General features: G+C 46.9%; 1 protein-coding gene across 1 annotated transcript in view; it reads right to left on the reverse strand.

The window, feature by feature from the left end:
- Nucleotides 1-3,143: 3,143 nt before the first annotated feature.
- The window catches only part of HNRNPU (heterogeneous nuclear ribonucleoprotein U), a 58,553-nt gene continuing 44,199 nt past the window's right edge, over nucleotides 3,144-17,497 (reverse strand). Inside the window, exons 13-14 of the mRNA XM_085611459.1 lie at nucleotides 4,518-4,592; nucleotides 3,144-4,149 (exon numbers count right to left, since the gene is read on the reverse strand). Coding sequence (XP_085467585.1) covers nucleotides 4,096-4,149; nucleotides 4,518-4,592 — 129 coding nt within the window. The 3' untranslated portion in view covers nucleotides 3,144-4,095. The remainder of the gene's footprint in view (nucleotides 4,150-4,517; nucleotides 4,593-17,497) is intronic.

Consider the following 17,497-nt stretch of genomic DNA (forward strand, 5'->3'; position numbering starts at 1 on the left):
TAACAGTGCAAGAACAAAATGCAGTGAAAGTTCATTATAGTGCAAATCGTTGTCCTGTTAAACCCAATACAGCCCTAATTTTGGCCTGCCAACTCTTGGGTCAAAACCTGAACTTATTTTAAAAATGACATCCTTATATTGATTTGCACAGCTCTTCAGATTGAGGACGATAACTCCAATGGGAATGCCTGCTCAATCATCTGCACGTGAAAAGATGGACACCATTAAAAATAAGCTGGCTAAATTGTGGGCATCCACTAATTTGAAATGGTATGATGATACCTCATGAGATTTATAAGTATCCCAGACAAAAAGACTGGACTTTCGTACAATGAAGTGTTAAAGGACAGAACCATGAGGATGAAAACAAGTTACTAACCTGTAACTTTGGTTCTCCAGGATTGGAAACTTTCCTAGATTCCCATGCTTGAATCATGCCCCATAGTAGAGATGGAGTCCCCGGTATACATAAAATAGCAATAGAAACCATTACAGAAAATAAACCAAGCCCATTCTAGTTTAGCGACAGCCACCTCTTTTTGTAAGAGACCAAATAAAATGAACTAATCCGATTAGCCTCACCCTCTAGAACCATCCTGAGAGAACCTCAGATTTCCTACCGCACGTTGTGCAAGGGAGTCTCCACGGAGCACTGCTCAGTTGTTTTTCACCCGTTTTTCTTCAAGAACTGCTTAGACTACTTGCCAGCATGAATGACAAGAAGAAAGCCCTCTTTAAACCGTGTGCAACCTGCTCTAAGAAGAGACTTTGTGGAGGACAAGCACAAAGATTGCATTAACTGTATGTACCCAGACCATAAGGTAGTAGACTGCAAGATATGCCAGACCTTCTAAACAAACTTTGCGAGACCGTGAGGGGCGTCTCCTGACCTCGCTCCAGAAGCTTAAGTCAAGGAAGGAGCCAGTCTCCAGTGATCGTGATGAGGCCTGCTCCGCTGCATCTTCTAGGTCTGTGAAAAGGGGTAGGTCTTCACCTTCTAAATAAAGACCATCCAAGTAAAGCCTTGAAAAAGACCTCGCATAGGTCTGAAAGGGGCAGTCCTAGCAAATCTCCTCACAGATGTGTAAAGGAGAGGGAAGGACTATCTGTAGGAGTGACATCCAGTTCAGTTCCTCCACCTTCTTTGGCAGGTCCAAAAGCCTTCAAGAAGCCCTCATCTGTTCCTTCTGATGGCAAACCTGTGAAGAAAATGTATCCAGCGACGACTGTCAAGGAAGACTTCAGAGGTACAGTCAAAGTCCTTGTCTCCTTCAAATCTGACTCAGTCGGCGGCGATTTACTCGTCCCCTTCGCCTAGGCGTCAACGGCATACACGCCAATTGTGGCAACTCAGTCGTAATTTGTTGTTGTTGTAATGGTTTCGATTGGTTTCTATTGCTATTTTATGTATACTGGGGACTCCCATCTCAACGACGGGAAGTGATTCAAGCATGGGAATCAATGAAAGTTAAATACTGGAGTAATACATTTATACCTGCCACAGTCTGGCTGATGTGTGGTGAGATCTGATTTATCAGGTGATTTGACAACAGCATCGGTGCCATCAAAGGCACCTAGGAGACTGCATACTGGTGAAGAAGCATCTCCAATAGAGCTGCTGTGGAACGTTTCAAGGGACCATATCACGCCGTGCTTGTTCAGTGTGCCAGTCTTGCACAGTGAATCTAAGCAGCTCACATGAGAGGAGTGATGACTTCTGATAAAAAAAAACATTGATTCAGTCAAGCTCAAGTTTGCGTGTATCCATACAAGGATCAAAAAAAGATTGCAACTGGTGAAGTTGCTGATGATCTTGGTGAAAATACAAGTTTTTAATTACAACTGGAGGATCAGAATGAAGAACTTTTGCTAAGTCACGAGCACCAGCAAGTAAAAAGTCTGATCCAACTCATGGAAAGCTTTTGCTGGAAATTCGAACCGCAAGAACCCGAACAGGAAGAAATCAGTGAGTGAAGTTGCTGAGCAAAGTAAAAGTTCATCTGCGTGAAAATGACTCCGCAGCAGTTGAAAGTAAAGATAGTCATGTCTCATAAGGCAGCGAAGAGAACTTGTAAGAGAAGACACTGGGAAAATGAAAGCTAAAACAGATGACCCAAAAGTAGCTGAAATTGATTCAGAGAATAATGATAGTGAATTATGTTACCCAAAGAACAACAAGGAGAATCCGGATCAGAAAGTTTACTTACTCATATTCAGGTTCTTACACCTGTCTGAAGGACTTAAATGAGAACTACTGCAACTGAACCCCCTCGAAAAAAATGTTATAAGTAAGTTTATGAACTTTGCAAGAAAGAATTCTGTTGAAGACATGAGTTGAGGCTAAGAACAGAAAAACGGTTTAGAGAAAGTGAATTGTTTTTGATGGTTAAAAAAAAAAAAAAAAATAGTAAAAAGTTTCTTGAAGACAATTGAGCCCTGAAATTTTGGTTTAGTCTCATTAGAAATCACAACTTGCATACCTACTAAACCCATACAATCACCCACACAACCCCTTACATACCCATTCATGCACACAAACTACTCCGATCAAATCACCCACACACCAATATAGATTCAAAAACAAAAAAACCCAAAAATGAACCAAGAAAAACTACTGATTCAGACCCAAAAGAAACAACTGCTCATACAACATACTAAGTTTAGGTACTGCAGATTGATGTGCACATCTTAGTACATATTTTGAGAGGGAGAAGTAGAATACTTTTGGGTGATATAGTGTGGCTTGGTGGACGCAAACAGTCTTTTGCGCCAGCTTCTGGAGCAGATGCCACCCGATTAGTACTGAGACCTTACAATGACTTCTCGTGGAGCAAGCCCAGTAACCATACAAAATTAGAACTATCAGCTACTGGAGATAAGTGGGTCATCAAGCTCTGCTGGACAATAAACAAGCAGGACAGAGCAAGAGTAAGCAGTGTTTGACCCTTCACAGTATATGCATTTTAAAGTTGCACAGCCTAAAGACTAAGATTATTGCTACTTAGACAATCAACGAAAATTAATCAGAAGCTAGTCAAGCTATACAACCAGCATTCACTTAGACTGCTTAGTAAATGTGAGTAGCGAACATTCGGGTTTTCCATGCAACAGTAACTTTTGGAAAATTGTGAAAATTCCAAAACTGTGTGATAAAATTATTTTTATTGGGAATGCCTAAACTGTTTGTTAAATAGTAGGCATGTACTGCAACATTAAAGAACCAACATGATTTTAAAAAAAATTCGATAAATGGGTCACATTTTCATTATTACAACCAGGGTGTCTTAAGCTACAAGCACACAAGGTATACAACCATTTTTGGGATAAATACACAAGGTTTTAGATCCCATTAGACAACTCAATTTACAACAACTGTCATTTAATAAGAAACAGGCAGGCAGCCTTTTCTTGTCAGAATCAATACGCATACAAATTGAAAAAAAATCCTTCACAAGTTAGAACTGCCACAGTGCACACACATCGCAACCAAGTATATTTAGAGTGCCTCAACATACACACCACCCTCGCTATTAGCCTGCAATAGTGTTTAGACAGAGCCACTTTATTCTTTAAACTTGCCAAGTACTAAAGAGGGGATGGTGTGTATGACTATTATAGTTCCTTTACATTGAGATTTTTTAAAAGGGCAACTACACAATCTCCTACAATCTGGTGGCTAGCATACTGTAATTTGCGACAGTGGCTCTCGCTATTTGTTCTCAACTAGATGGGAGTGCTAAATCTCTTAATAAATGACACCAGATACAAAGCAACATTTTTTTTACTTGTGGTAAAAAAATTACATTTTATACAGATAAAATGTAGAACCCTGAAATACTGACACATTCTCTTCCGTGCACAATGCTGAAGTTCTTACAAGTTACTTTAAAACGGCAATTTAAAAAATGTACAAAAAAAATTAAACTCTGAAGCATCTAAAAAAAAAAAAAAAAAAAAACCCAAACAAAAAAAAAAAAACGAATAGGAACCCGCAGGCACTTCCTCATGGAATGTTCTTTAAAAAGGACTACTAAAGAAAAGTCGTTTTCTTGTGAAGGATTGTGACATAGGAATCAGTTCATTTTATTTGGGCATTTAGTAATATCCTTGGTGGTATTGCTGACTCCATGGCTTCTGGCCCCAGAAATTCTGTATGGAAGAAAAGAAATAATCAATACTCCGCTTTCTTTTGTAAGCCAATAAAGAGAACATGTACAAGTTTCTAATGGACAGGTCTTCCCTTCTACATTTTGACCTCAAAGCACTAAAAGTGCAAAATTAAATATGGATTGCAAAATGTAACCAGCGATTAATACAGATGTTGACTGGTGGATGAGAATGCCCTCGAGTGTAAAAGTTTGGACATGCAGGTGCATACAGTTGGATAAAGTATTTGGTGTGACAAACATGCATTTACTGTACTATGCACCTTTTAAGCATTTTTGCAAAACCAATACTGGCACTATGATAAATTAGCTAGGATTCACTATAAAAAAAAGAAAATAAACACAACTTACACCCTGCTGCTGCCACTGACTGTAACCCTGAGATGGATTTTTGTAACCACGGTTATTTCCTCTTCCTCTGTAGTTCTGAAATGAATAACAATGTATCAGTGTGAACGTCAGCTGTACACGACTTGCATAACTGATATTTAAATCCCCCCTGGCCTCCAACATGCCTACTCCTAAACACAAATTCAGTTGTGTACCTGCTCCAGTACTATGTTCAAGCTTTTGAAAACTGACAGATTAACAATTAATCCTTCTCGTGCAGAAAGGGTCCTAGTAATCTTTTGCAAAATATTACATGGCCAGTTCCACTAGAGGCATATTTAATAATGAAATAATTTAATTAAACGCTACTGAAACCAAAAATATCGCTGAATGCAGGACCTTTTCAACTTCAGAGTTGTGGGTTGACATTAGAGAGCTGCCGCATGCGTCTTGAACTGTTTTTTTAAAGACAATCTACCAGGCTGTCGTCCGGGCTTTAGCTCACAGGATATTGGTTAACCTGATGTCTCGGTCTTTTTGACTGATGGTGTATGTAGTTACCACCAACAGGGGCAGCCATATTACCTGAACCAGAGGCAAAGTAAAGACTAGAATTCAAGGGTTCAAGTAGTACATTCCATATAACAATCTACAAAAAGATATAGTATATAGATCACAGAACAAAAAAAATAAAAATTCAATAAGGAAGTTATGCCCCATCACAAATTCAAAATATAAAAAATGTAATAGGACAATATAAGAATCGGACAATGGCGCTCTAGGTCACACAAAAAACCCTAAAGACAACAGTTCAAACAAACAGCGGCTGAGGAAACTTACAAAACAAAAAGAATACCAAAGATGGCATCCCATTCAATCAAGGCCACATGTAGGAGTCGACTGAGTTTCGACGACATTAAAACTTGAGTGGTCATCATCAGGACAAACATTTAACAGAGCATCCAACAGAAACATTTATTCAATCTCCTTACCACGATGAGTCCAAGATAATCATCGTAATATACTCCAAGGGCATGTGGTCCATGTACAATTGTGCAATGTAATATATCAATATACACAAGATGAGTGTCAGCGAAGAATCCAATAGCTCTCCCAAATGGGCCGATTAATGCATTAACGGTCCTTTGAAAAGACAGCCATAACTGTTCCAGAACTATGAACAAGTCATCGTCAGGTGCGCCGTGTCAGCGTCTAGGACTGAAACCGGAAGTGAAGGGGTATGTAGACATGGAAGGTCACTATAATGGTCACCATTTATGCTAGAGGGACTCCGTTGACAAGATAAAGAGGTTTGTTGCACGAAAAAAGAAAAAAAAAAAAAGAAAAAAAAAAATGGAATATGCTACTTACCAGTATGCATCTGTTCTTGGCATGTAGAGCTGCAGATCTACACACTTTTGCATAGATCGCCATCTGGTGTTGGGCCCGGATGTTTGCAGTTTGTTTTTCCTCTTGGAAAGTCTTTGGAAGTCACGAGGTCGGTGACTCCTCCTTGGTATTGCGCATGGGCTTCGGCTCCATCCTCAGATCGTTTTTCGCCAGCAGGGAAAGATGGAGCGTAGTAATAACAGCGAAGAAACCCATGTGTGTATCTAAATAAGATAAACTGGAACAGATACAGGTAGCCGGGGAGGCGTGTGTAGATCTGCAGCTCTACATGCCAAGAACAGATGCATACTGGTAAGTAGCATATTCCGTTCGAGGCATATGAGCTGCAGATAACACACTTTTGCATGGACTATATAGTAGTTCCCAACCTTAGCGGCGACCACCGGTATCTGTTGCAGTGGTTTGAAATAATGTTGAGTACAGCCTGGCCCACACTAGCTTGTTGCTTAGTTTGCACATCTACACAATAGTGTTTGGTGAAAGTGTGCGGTGTTGACCATGTAGCTGCTTTGCAGATATCATCTAATGGGATGTTCCCTAAAAATGCCATGGAAGCACCCATCTTTCATGTAGAATGGGCTAGAGGGGAACAGATAGCGTTCCTTTTGCTTTGTGGTAGCAAATCCGAATGCATTTTACAATCCACCTAGCTATCCCTGATTTTGAGATGGGGTTGCCCTTGTGTGGTGGAGAGAACGAGACAAACAGTTGTTTGGTCTTGCGGAAAGGTTGTGTTCTCTCGATGTAGTAGAGTAAGGCTCGTTTGACATCTAGTGTGTGCAGAGCCCTTTCTGCAACGGTCTGTGGTTGCTAGAAAAATACTGGTAGTTCTAGCGATTGGTTTAGGTGAAAAGGGGAAATGGTAGGAATTTTGGGTTGGTACGGAGAACAACCTTGTGATGGTGCATTTGAAGAAAAGGTTCTTGTATGGTAAGTGCTTGTATCTCACTGACCCTTCCAAGGGAAGTGATGGCTACAAGGAAATCCGTTTTCCATGTTAGGAATTATAGTTCGCATTTGTGCAAAAGTAGGCCCCATTAGGCTGGTGAAAACAATATTTAAGTTCCACACAGGTGAGGGTGGTACTCTGGGGGGAATTATTCTTTAAGCCTTCCAGGAAGGCTTTAATGGCAGGTACTCTAAAGAGTGAAAGATGTTGCCAGTTTTGAAAGTAAGCTGCAATTACTGCGAGGTGTAGTCGAATGGACGTATAGGCTAGATTACACCTTTGTAGGTGGAGTAAGTAGCCTATGATGTGTTGAATGGACAGGTCCAGGGGATTGATGGTGTTATGGCAATAAACAAATAGTTTCCACTTGGCAGCGTAGCACGCTCTAGTGATAGGTCGTCTAGCTTCTCTGATGACCCAAATTCTAGCATTTCAGGAGCCAGATCGCAAGGTTGAGCTGAGCTGGGTCCGGGTGTCTGATCTCTCCATGGTTCTGGGTTAGGAGGCATGGCGAGAGGTGTAGTTTTAGGTGTGGTACTACAGCGAGTTCTAGCAGCGTGGTGTACCACGGTTGTCTGGCCCTTGCTGGAGCTACTAGGATTAGTGTGAGGGAGTGTTGTTGTAGGCATCGCACCACTAATGGAATGAGTGGGAGAGGCGGAAAAGCGTATGCAAATTTGCCTGACCAGTTCATCCATATCGCATTTCCTTTGGACAATGGGTGTGGGCATCTGGCAGCGAAGCTTGGGTATTTTGTGTTTGTGGGTGGCAAAGAGGTCTATCTGTGGATGCCACCACATTTGAAAGAAGGGATGAAGAACCTGTGGATGATGTTCCCACTCGTGGATTTGTTGTATCTGTCTGTTGAGCAGATCTGCCACGGTGTTTTGGGACATGTTGAGCTAGGAGAAAGATTGTGGGGAATTGCCCATCTCCATATGCTCTGTGCTAATTGAGAGAGCTGTGGAGAGTGTGCCGCCTTGTTTTTGTATATAATACATGGCCGTCATGTCTGTGCGAATGACGACTGCCTTGCCTGAAATCTGTATTTGAAAATATTTTAGGGCTAAAAAGATTGCTAGTAACTCCAGATGGTTGATATGGAGTAACTTTTGTTGAGGCGTCCATGTGCCCTGCACGGTGAGGTGCATTAGGTGAGCTCCCCAGCCTGGAGAGCGATGCGTCAGTTGTTAGTATTATCTGGGGAACCGGGTCCAGGAACGGTCGACCTTTGGAAAGGTTTGTGGTGGTCCACCACTGCAGAGAGCGATGGGTGCGACCGTCTACCAACACCAGATCTGTTAATTGACCTTGGACCTGGTTCCATTGGCACGCTAAGCACTATTGGAGAGGACGCATCAGGAGTCTTGCGTGAGGTACTATGAAGATGCAAGAGGCCATCATCCCCATTAGTTGCATAAACACTTGAGCTGGAAGGGAGTGTTGAGGTATGAATTTGTGTCGCAAAGTCTGCATGCTTGCAATCCTGGCCGGATTGGGGTAGGCTATCGCTTTTGAGGTGTCTATGGTTGCACAGAGGTATTGTTTTATGTGGGATGGCTGTAGCTGTGACTTTTGGTGGTTCACTGTGAAACCTAGTTGGTGAAGTAGTTAGATTGTGGTGGAGGTGTGTTGTACACACTGATTGTATGAAGTGGCTTTTATTAGCCAATCGTCTAGGCACCACTGCTAGGCACTTGGTGAATACCCGTGGTGCTGTTGTGACTCCGAACGGGAGCACTTTGAATTGGTAGCGTTGTCCGTCCACTACAAATCTGAGGTACTTTCTGTGAGCATGGTGCACTGGAATGTGGAAGTATGAGTCTTTCAAGTCCAGAGTGGTGAGGAAGTTGTTTTGGGAGGAGCGGCAGTACCTGCTGAAGCGTTACCATATGAAAATGGTCTGTGTGTATGTATGTGTTTAGGGGCCGGAGATCTAGAATAGGTCATAGTCTCGTCCCATTTTGGTATGAGAAAATGTAGGGTGTAGACCCCCATATTTTGTTGATTGACAGGAACGTGTTCTATTGCCTGTTTTTGTAGGAGGGAGATTACCACCCGTTTTAGTAATTTTGAATGTTCTTGTGACATTGGGCGTTGCCTGGGTGGAATGTTGGGGAAGGGGGGGGGGGGGTAGATATTAGTTCTAAGCAGTAGCCTGACCCAATTATTTGGGTCACCCATTTGTCTGAGGTGATGGTCTCCCAAACATGAAGGAAATCTGGAGTCTGCCCCGGACAATGGTCGGGGGGGGGGGCCTCTGCCCTTGTTACCCCTGTAGCCCCACCTTTGGTAACCTTTTGTAAAGGTGGTCTGAGTAGGGGATTTGTATGATGTGGACGCTGTGTCTGAGGAGTAGCCTCTGGATGTACTCCGAAAGGAGGAGCAGTGAAAGGAGCGTCGTGGGCGGGTGAGACTTAGTCAAGCATGGCGACGGAGAAGGACGCTTGTGTTGATGGCCCTGGAGGCTGTGTCTGCTGCATCTAGGGCACAACGTATGGAGGTATTCGTGATTGTTTTACCCTCTTGAATTAACTCGTTGGCCATAGCTTTATATTTTAGGGAGATGGTGCATTATGCTTTCTAACTCGTCATAATGAGCCCTGTCACATCTGGCCAGTAGTGCCCGAGTGCTTGCTATACACCTATGTTGGCCGCCTGGGATGCTGTGCGTTTGCCTGATGCATCTAGTAGTTTTGATTCCTTGTCAGATGGTGATGCATCACCTGACACTTTTTTCGTGCCATAGATACTACTAAAGAATCTAGTGGCGCTGGTCCTCTGATGTAGAAAGGATCTGAATGAGCAGGTTTGTATTTTTTTCAATACGTGGGTTAATGACCCTGGCTCTAACTGGGTCCTTAAAAACTTCTGCCGCATGGACAGTATGGAGGTGGACCTATGTGAGGTATCAAATGTGTCTAGGAGGAAATCTTCCTTTATGGGGTCGGTATGGAGTCCACCCCGTGATAATGTGCCGCACTTTGCAGAAGATGGTTGAACCCCAATGAAACTTCTGGTGGAGATGGTCTAGAAGGGTAAAGATAGTCTTGTGGGACGTTGGGGATATCTAGAATATTGTTATCGTCCCATGGATCTGGGGATCCTGTGGGGGTGGGGTCCTGTGGCACATCCCCTATATCACGATATGGGTCCCCCTGATAATCATCTGGGTCGGAGAACAATGAGGTGGAGAGGGCGGAGGTGGGGAGGGGGGGGGGGGGGGAAGGAGGAGGGGGGTGGTATTCTGAACGGAGAGGTAGCAGAGTCCTTCCTCTTTGGAGGTGGAAGCGGAGCAGGCTTCTCCAAATGTCTTTTTGGTAGAGAGTGTCAAATGTCCAGTTTTTGGATCCTTGGTGAGAGTTTTTTGCAAGGGATCCGGTGTAAATAGCTCTGGTGAGGTTATTTGGTCCGTCGGCGTCGTGGCCGATGTCTTTTTTAGGTTTTTCTGTGCCGGTTTGTTGCTTAGGACCCTCCGATCTCTTGGTCTGCACCGAGATGGTCTTCGGCTTGGAAGGATCGGTGCCTGGTGTGGTTTGGTCGGTACCGAAGAGCTGGGTTTCGACCCAGAGGGCTTCGGTGCGGAGCTCGGTTTCTTTTTCGGTGCCGAAGTGTGTTTCTAGGCACCGCTGGTAGGCTGGCTCAAGCCAGAGCCGCCGGAAGGCTTACTTGGCTTCTTCACCGGGCCCGAAGGTGGGGTGTGTGAAGCAGTGTCTCTGGTCTTGCCTATGCTTGGAGGCGAAGGAGTGACCGAAGCCTTTTTGGGTTTCGGCGTGGGTGGTGGGGGAAATTGGTACCCACGACCCTCTGCGCCGGAGTGATGTCTTCCACATCCGACTCGCGGTGCAATGATGTTCCGGATCGTCGAGGTAGTCTCCGAAGAGGTCGCCAGGAATGGACGTCGAAGAGTGTGCCATGTTCCTTCTGGCTCTTCAGTCCCGAATAGTCTTTTTGGACCGGAAAGACTTACAGGCCGGACAGCCTCGAGTTCAGGGGAGAGGCAGAAGTGCATACCTCGGTGTGGGGAAATTTGGACCCACATAGAGGGCACTTTAAGTGGAGTTCTTTCCATGACCCGGGAACGGAGCTTGGGTGGCCCGAAGGCAGCCGTAGATGACTGGAACTGAAGGTTTGTGACGATAAGGCACGTTGATTGAAGAGATAGTGATCAAAACAATACAGCGAATTGGGGTGAGGATTGAGCGTCGAAGATTACATCCGAGCCAGATGGCGGAAAAAAACAATCTGAGGATGGAGCCCATGCGCAATACCATCCAAAGGAGGAGTCACCAACCTCATGACTTCCAAAGACTTTCCAAGAGAAAAAAAACAAACTGCAAACATCCAGGCCCAACACCAGATGGCGATCTATGCAAAAGTGTGTAATCTGCTGCTCATATGCATCGAACATATATATTATATATACACCTACATTTAAGGGGTGGGTAGGTAGTTTCATTCCACCAGCACAGACAGTGCTACATTACAGCACGAAATGCATATTGGCGAACTCCACGTAAAATCGCAGTTTTAATTCAACTCCGCAGAATATAAAGATTGAATATGCTACTTACCAGTATGCATCTGTTCTTGGCATGTAGGGCTGCTGACATTCATATCTGTGCATAGATCGCCGCCTAGTGTTGGGTCCGGATGTTTGCACGTTGTTGTCCTGGAAGAGTCGAAGTATCCTTGGATAGGTGACTCCTCCCCTGGACCACAGTGCGCATGGGCATCCTCTCCATCCTCAGATTGTTTTTCGCCATTGTGGCAGTGATGGAGTAGATACAGAAAGTGATGACCATGCTTACAGTAATTCTGAGAGCTGCAGCTGCTACAGGCGCCGGGGAGGAGGGAGGGCGATATGAATGTCAGCAGCCCTACATGCCAAGAACAGATGCATACTGGTAAGTAGCATATTCAGTTCGAGGCATGTGGGCTGCTGAATTCATATCTGTGCATAGAATGTATAGCAGTGCCCTCTATTAGCGGCGGCCACCAGTGCCAGCTGCAGCGGTCTGAAAAAGGGTTTTGAGAACAGCCTGTCCTACAGCTGCCTGCTGTTTTGATTGCACATCTACACAATAGTGTTTGGTAAATGTGTGTGTAGTGGACCAGGTGGCTGCTCTACATATATCATGCAGGGGAATATTTCCTAGAAAAGCCATGGAGGCCCCTAACTTACGTGTTGAGTGGGCTCGTGGGGGAATAGTTAATGTGCGTTTTGCCTTTTGATAACAAATTTGGATACACTTAACTATCCATCTGGCTATCCCTGCTTTGGAGATGGCGTTACCTTTGTGGTGTGGGGCAAAGGCAACGAACAGTTGTTTTGTCTTCCTAAAGGGTTTGGTCCTGTCGATGTAATACATGAGGGCCCTTTTGACATCTAGTGTGTGGAGTGCCCTTTCCGCGACAGTTTGTGGGTTTTGGAAGAAAACGGGCAGTTCAATAGTTTGATTCATGTGGAACTGCGATATTACCTTGGGCATGAATTTGGGGTTGGTACGTAGTACGACCCTGTTGGCATGAACTTGAATAAATGGCTCTTGAACTGTTAGTGCCTGGAGTTCACTAACTCTTCTTAAAGAGGTGATCGCTACCAGGAAGGCTACTTTCCAGGTGAGGAATTGAATCTCGCACGAGTGGAGAGGTTCAAAGGGTGGACCTATCAGGCGTGTGAGGACCAGGTTGAGGTTCCACATTGGAGCTGGTGGGTGGCTTGGTGGAATGACTCGTTTGAGTCCTTCCAAGAATGCTTTGATGGCAGGCACTCTGAATAGAGAGGTGCTGCCTGGTTTGTAGATAGGCTGATATTGCGGTCAAATGGACACGTATAGAGGTGTACGCCAGATTGCATCGGTATAGGTGTAGGAGGTAACAAATTATGTTTTGGATGGATGCGTCCAGCGGATTAATGTCATTATTACCGCAGTAAATAACAAACCTTTTCCATTTGGCTGCATAGCAAGCTCTTGTAGTGGGTCTTCTGGCCTCCTTGATGTCCATACAGTCAGGTGGCAGGTTGAGGTAGCCAAACTCTAGGACTTCAGGAGCCAGATCGCCAGGTTCAGCTGTTGCGGATCTGGGTGCTGAATCTCTCCATGGTTCTGCGTCAAATGCGCGGGTTTGATCCGCAGCCTTTGATGCGGCACCACGGAAAGTTCGAGGAAGGTGGTGTACCATGGCTGGCGTGCCCACGTAGGAGCAACTAGGACGAGTGTTAGGGAGTGTTGTCTGAGTTTGCGAGCCACCAGCGGTATCAACGGTGCTGGGGGAAAAGCGTACGCAAATCTGCCGGACCAGTTCATCCATATCGCATTGCCCTGCGACTGCGGATGTGGGAACCTGGCGGCAAAGCTTTGGCATTTTGCGTTTTCGCTTGTGGCGAACAGGTCTATCTCTGGATGACCCCACTGCTGGAAGTACGGCTGGAGTACTGATGGGTGTAACTCCCACTCGTGCATCTGGTGGCCGTGTCTGCTGAGCAGATCCGCCATTTGGTTGTCCTTGCCGGGGAGGTGTTCCGCCATGAGGAACATGTTCCTCTGAATGGCCCACTTCCACATGCTCTGAGCCAGATGAGACAACTGTGGAGAGCGCGTCCCTCCCTGCTTCTGTATGTAGTACATTGCGGTCATGTTGTCCGTCCGGATCAACACGACCTTGTTGCACAGATGTACTTTGAATGCCTTCATGGCTAGGAAGATTGCCATCAGTTCCAGAAGGTTGATGTGCATTTTCTTCTGTTGTGTCGTCCATAGTCCCTGCACTGTGTAGTGGAGTACATGAGCTCCCCATCCCTGGAGAGACGCGTCTGCTGTCAGTACTATTTGTGGAACAGGCTCTTGGAACGGTCGGCCCTTGCAAAGGTTTTGTGGATTCCACCAATGCAGAGAGTTGTATGCCCGACCGCTCACCAACACTAGGTCTTTCAATTGTCCTTGAGCCTGATTCCACTGACTTGCCAAGCACTCCTGAAGCGGGCGCATATGTAGTCTCGCGTGTGGGACTATGAAGATGCAGGAGGCCATCATGCCTATCAACTGCATGAACACTCGCGCCGGAAGGGAGTGTTGAGGTTTGAACTTTGAAATCAGCATTTGCATGCTGTTGATTCTCACCAAATTGGGCTGAGCCGTGGCCGCCAGAGTGTCTATAGTCGCACCTAGGTACTGTTGTACGTGTGCGGGCTGCAGATGGGATTTTGGGTAATTTAGTGAGAACCCCAGACTGAAGGAGGTGAATGGTGCGGGACATGTGGCTGGCACATTGCTGGGCTGACTTTGCTTGAACGAGCCAGTCGTCCAGGTAAGGGTAGACGTGTATGTGCTGCCTCCGTAGATGTGCCGCTACAGTAGCTAGGCACTTTGTAAACACCCTTGGTGCCGTTGTCACGCCGAAGGGAAGGACTTTGAACTGGTAGTGCTGCCCTTGAACAGTGAACCTGAGGTATTTTTTGTGTGATGGGTGAATGGGTATGTGGAAATACGCATCCTTGAGGTCCAGTGTGGCTAGAAAGTCTCCCTGCTTGAGCAGCGGGAGGACTTGCTGTAGAGTGACCATGTGAAAATGCTCGGAAAGAATGTATCTGTTTAGGGGTCTCAGGTCTAATATAGGTCTGAGTGACCCGTCCTTTTTCGGTATTAAAAAGTACAGGGAGTACACCCCCGTACCTTGCTCGTGGACGGGTACGACCTCTATTGCGCCTTTTAGAAGCATACTTTGCACCTCCTGCTGTAAGAGCGTTAAGTGCTCTGAGGACATAGGACGGTTTTTTGGAGGTATTGTGGGTGGAGTGGAGGTTAGTTCTAGACAGTAACCGTATTTGACAATATCTTTGACCCACCTGTCCGTGGTGATGGAGTTCCACGTGGACAGGAACCTTCGTAGCCTTCCCCTGACAGGTGTTATGTGGTCGGGAGGAAGGGAGAGGGCGTCACTGCTTGTTCTTGGGGGAGGACCTGGTGTTGCCGTAGCCGCGTCCTCTGCCCTTTGTACTGGAGCCACGAGATCCACCCCGGTTTTTATCATAGGTGGTTTGGGTATTGCCTTTGTTGTATGTCTGCTGTGACCCCTGTCCTCTACCTGCTCCTCTATTTCCGGGGCGACGAAAGGAGCTGCTCCGAAAGGACTGAGTCTGGAGAGCCCCCATGGACTTTTTGGTGTCCGTGTCCTTTTTTATTTTCTCAAGGGCCGTGTCAACCTCCGGCCCGAATAAATAGTCGTGGTGGACAGGTTGGTTCAGTATATAATTTTGCACCTCAGGTTTGAATCCGGAGATTCGCAACCAGGCATGTCGTCGCAGCATGACGCTTGTGTTTATGGCCCTGGCCGCCGTGTCTGCGGCATCTAGTGCACACTTGATGGAAGCATTTGTGAGTAGCTGTCCCTCTCTGATAAGAATTTCTGCACCTTCTTTGAACTGGTCAGGGAGATGGAGTAGTTGCTCCATTGTATCATAGTGCGCTCTATCGTAGCGAGCGAGGAGCGCTTGAGTGTTGGCTATGCGCCATATGTTGGCAGCCTGGGCGGCAACTCGCTTGCCAGAGGTCTCTAAAACCTTGGACTCTTTTCCGGGGGAGGAGCGTCACCTGTTGATTGAGAGTGTGCCCTCTTGCGAGCATTCGCAACGACAATGGAGTCGAGAGGTAATTGGCCTCTGATGTAAGTAGGGTCCCCAGGTGCTGATCTGTACTTTGTCGATCCTGGGGTTTATCACCCGTGCCCTGGTGGGTTCCTTGAAGATGTCCTTGGTTGGTTTGAGGACTCCTTTCAGCATGGGCAGAGTCTTTACATGCCTTTCCGAGGAAGCGAAAGTGTCCATAAGGAAGTAGTCTTCCACGGTGTCAGAGTGAAGCTGCACGTCATGATTATTTGCAGCACGTTCAATAAGAGCGTTGAACGCTGCAGTGTCCTCTGTCGGAGATGTTTTCGCTCCATAGAGTTGTGGGTCCTGTGCATCTAGAGGTCTGCAGGGTCGCCCCAAGTTTGATCAGGGTCCTGTTGGTCATCAGGGTCCATGTCTCCGTGGTAAGGGACTTGGTCATCCATATAGTCTGCCAACGCATCCGTGTCGGAGTGTGTGGGAGAGAAGGATAGTGGGTCCTGGTAGGGCGAGTCGAAAGATTCGCAAAGCACAGGTTCTGAGTCCACAGGCAGCTTTCTCTTTAGTGGGATCCTGAAAGGGTCCAAGGGTGGCTCTGAAGTTATCCTCCGGTCATGGATAACCATCCTGCCGGTGTTGGCGTCGATGTAACGGGACGGAGACGTCTCAGCAGGTGTAACCGTGGTGTGGGTGACCCGTGTCCTGAGTTGGAACATTTTCGGGATCGTGGATGGCGGCAGGCCAAAGGTTATGTTGGCTGGCGCCGAAGAGGCTGTTTGAGCTTTTAGTGGGCCGGAGCCCGATGTGTCCTGGAGGACCGCTTGGGTTTTGTTGCTTTGTGCTGCAACGGTTCGCGCGTGAAGCACTTTCGAGGCCTTAGCGCCCAGGTTGGTAGAGGCGGCTGTGGACTTTTTCGGCGCCGGTGGGTCATCGGGTCGAGGGGCGGAAATGGCAGTCGACGTCTTCGATGCAGGAGGCTTCGATGTTGCCGCGGAAGCGACGTGAGACGCAGCAGGTGGTATGACCTTTGGTTTAGGAGTCGGTGGCGTCGGCGCCGAGAGCCGAGCAGGTTTGATGGCACCGAGGGCCTTTTTCCGAATGCCGACTCCGGCGTCGGCCGCTTCGAGTTCGGCACCGAAGTCTCGTTTGGTGCGCTCGGTGCCGATGCGTGTCGCTGGCGTCGAAGGTGTGGAAGGCCTCGATCCGACTAGCGCCACTTTCGGTTTCATTTGTACCGGTGCAGCTTTCGGTTTGGTAGAAGGGAAACCAGCCGGTGTAGATAATAATGGCTGCCGCTGAACGTCCGAGGCCGGGCCCGAGGGCGGGGCCGGAGAACCGCGGGATAGGTCTCGGGTAAGGCCCGAAGGCGATCCCTCGACCGGAGCCATAGACTGTGGCACTGGGCCCTCGTCAGTCTGAACGGGTAGGCCTTGCTCGTCATTGGAGCTACTCTCTTCGGCCCCTAAGGCCTCATCGTCGTCTCCTACCTCGGCGTTGTCTTCATCTCTGCGAAAGAGTGATTCGTCGACGTCGTCCGAACTGGAGTCATGTTCGGAACCGGGATTGGAGGGTAGGATTTCCAACTCCTCGACATCTTCGGCGTTGAAGATGTCTGCCGGGGCCAGTGCCGCGTGCTGCGCTTCGAGTCTCGCCGCTCGACGATTCCGTAGAGTCTTCTTGGAACGGAACCGGGCACAGGCCATGCATGTCGATTCGTCGTGGTCCGGCGACAAGCATTTGTTGCACACCGGGTGGACGTCGATGTGGGGATATTTCGCATTACACACGGGGCACCTCTTGAATGGTGTCCTCGACTCCATCGTCGGTGTCGTCGATGGTCAGGTAAAAAGCAAAAAGTTGTTTCCGAAGTTAGTAAGCTAACAGGTAGGGTCGAAACCGATCGAGTGAACAGTACCGACGCGAACTAAAGGCCTTTTGGCCTCGACTAACTTTTTCCTAACTGGAGTTAAGATAGCACATCCGAACCCAATGGCGGAAAAAAACAATCTGAGGATGGAGAGGATGCCCATGCGC

This window comes from Triturus cristatus, chromosome 6, assembly GCF_964204655.1.
Source record: "Triturus cristatus chromosome 6, aTriCri1.1, whole genome shotgun sequence".
NCBI lineage: Eukaryota > Metazoa > Chordata > Amphibia > Caudata > Salamandridae > Triturus > Triturus cristatus.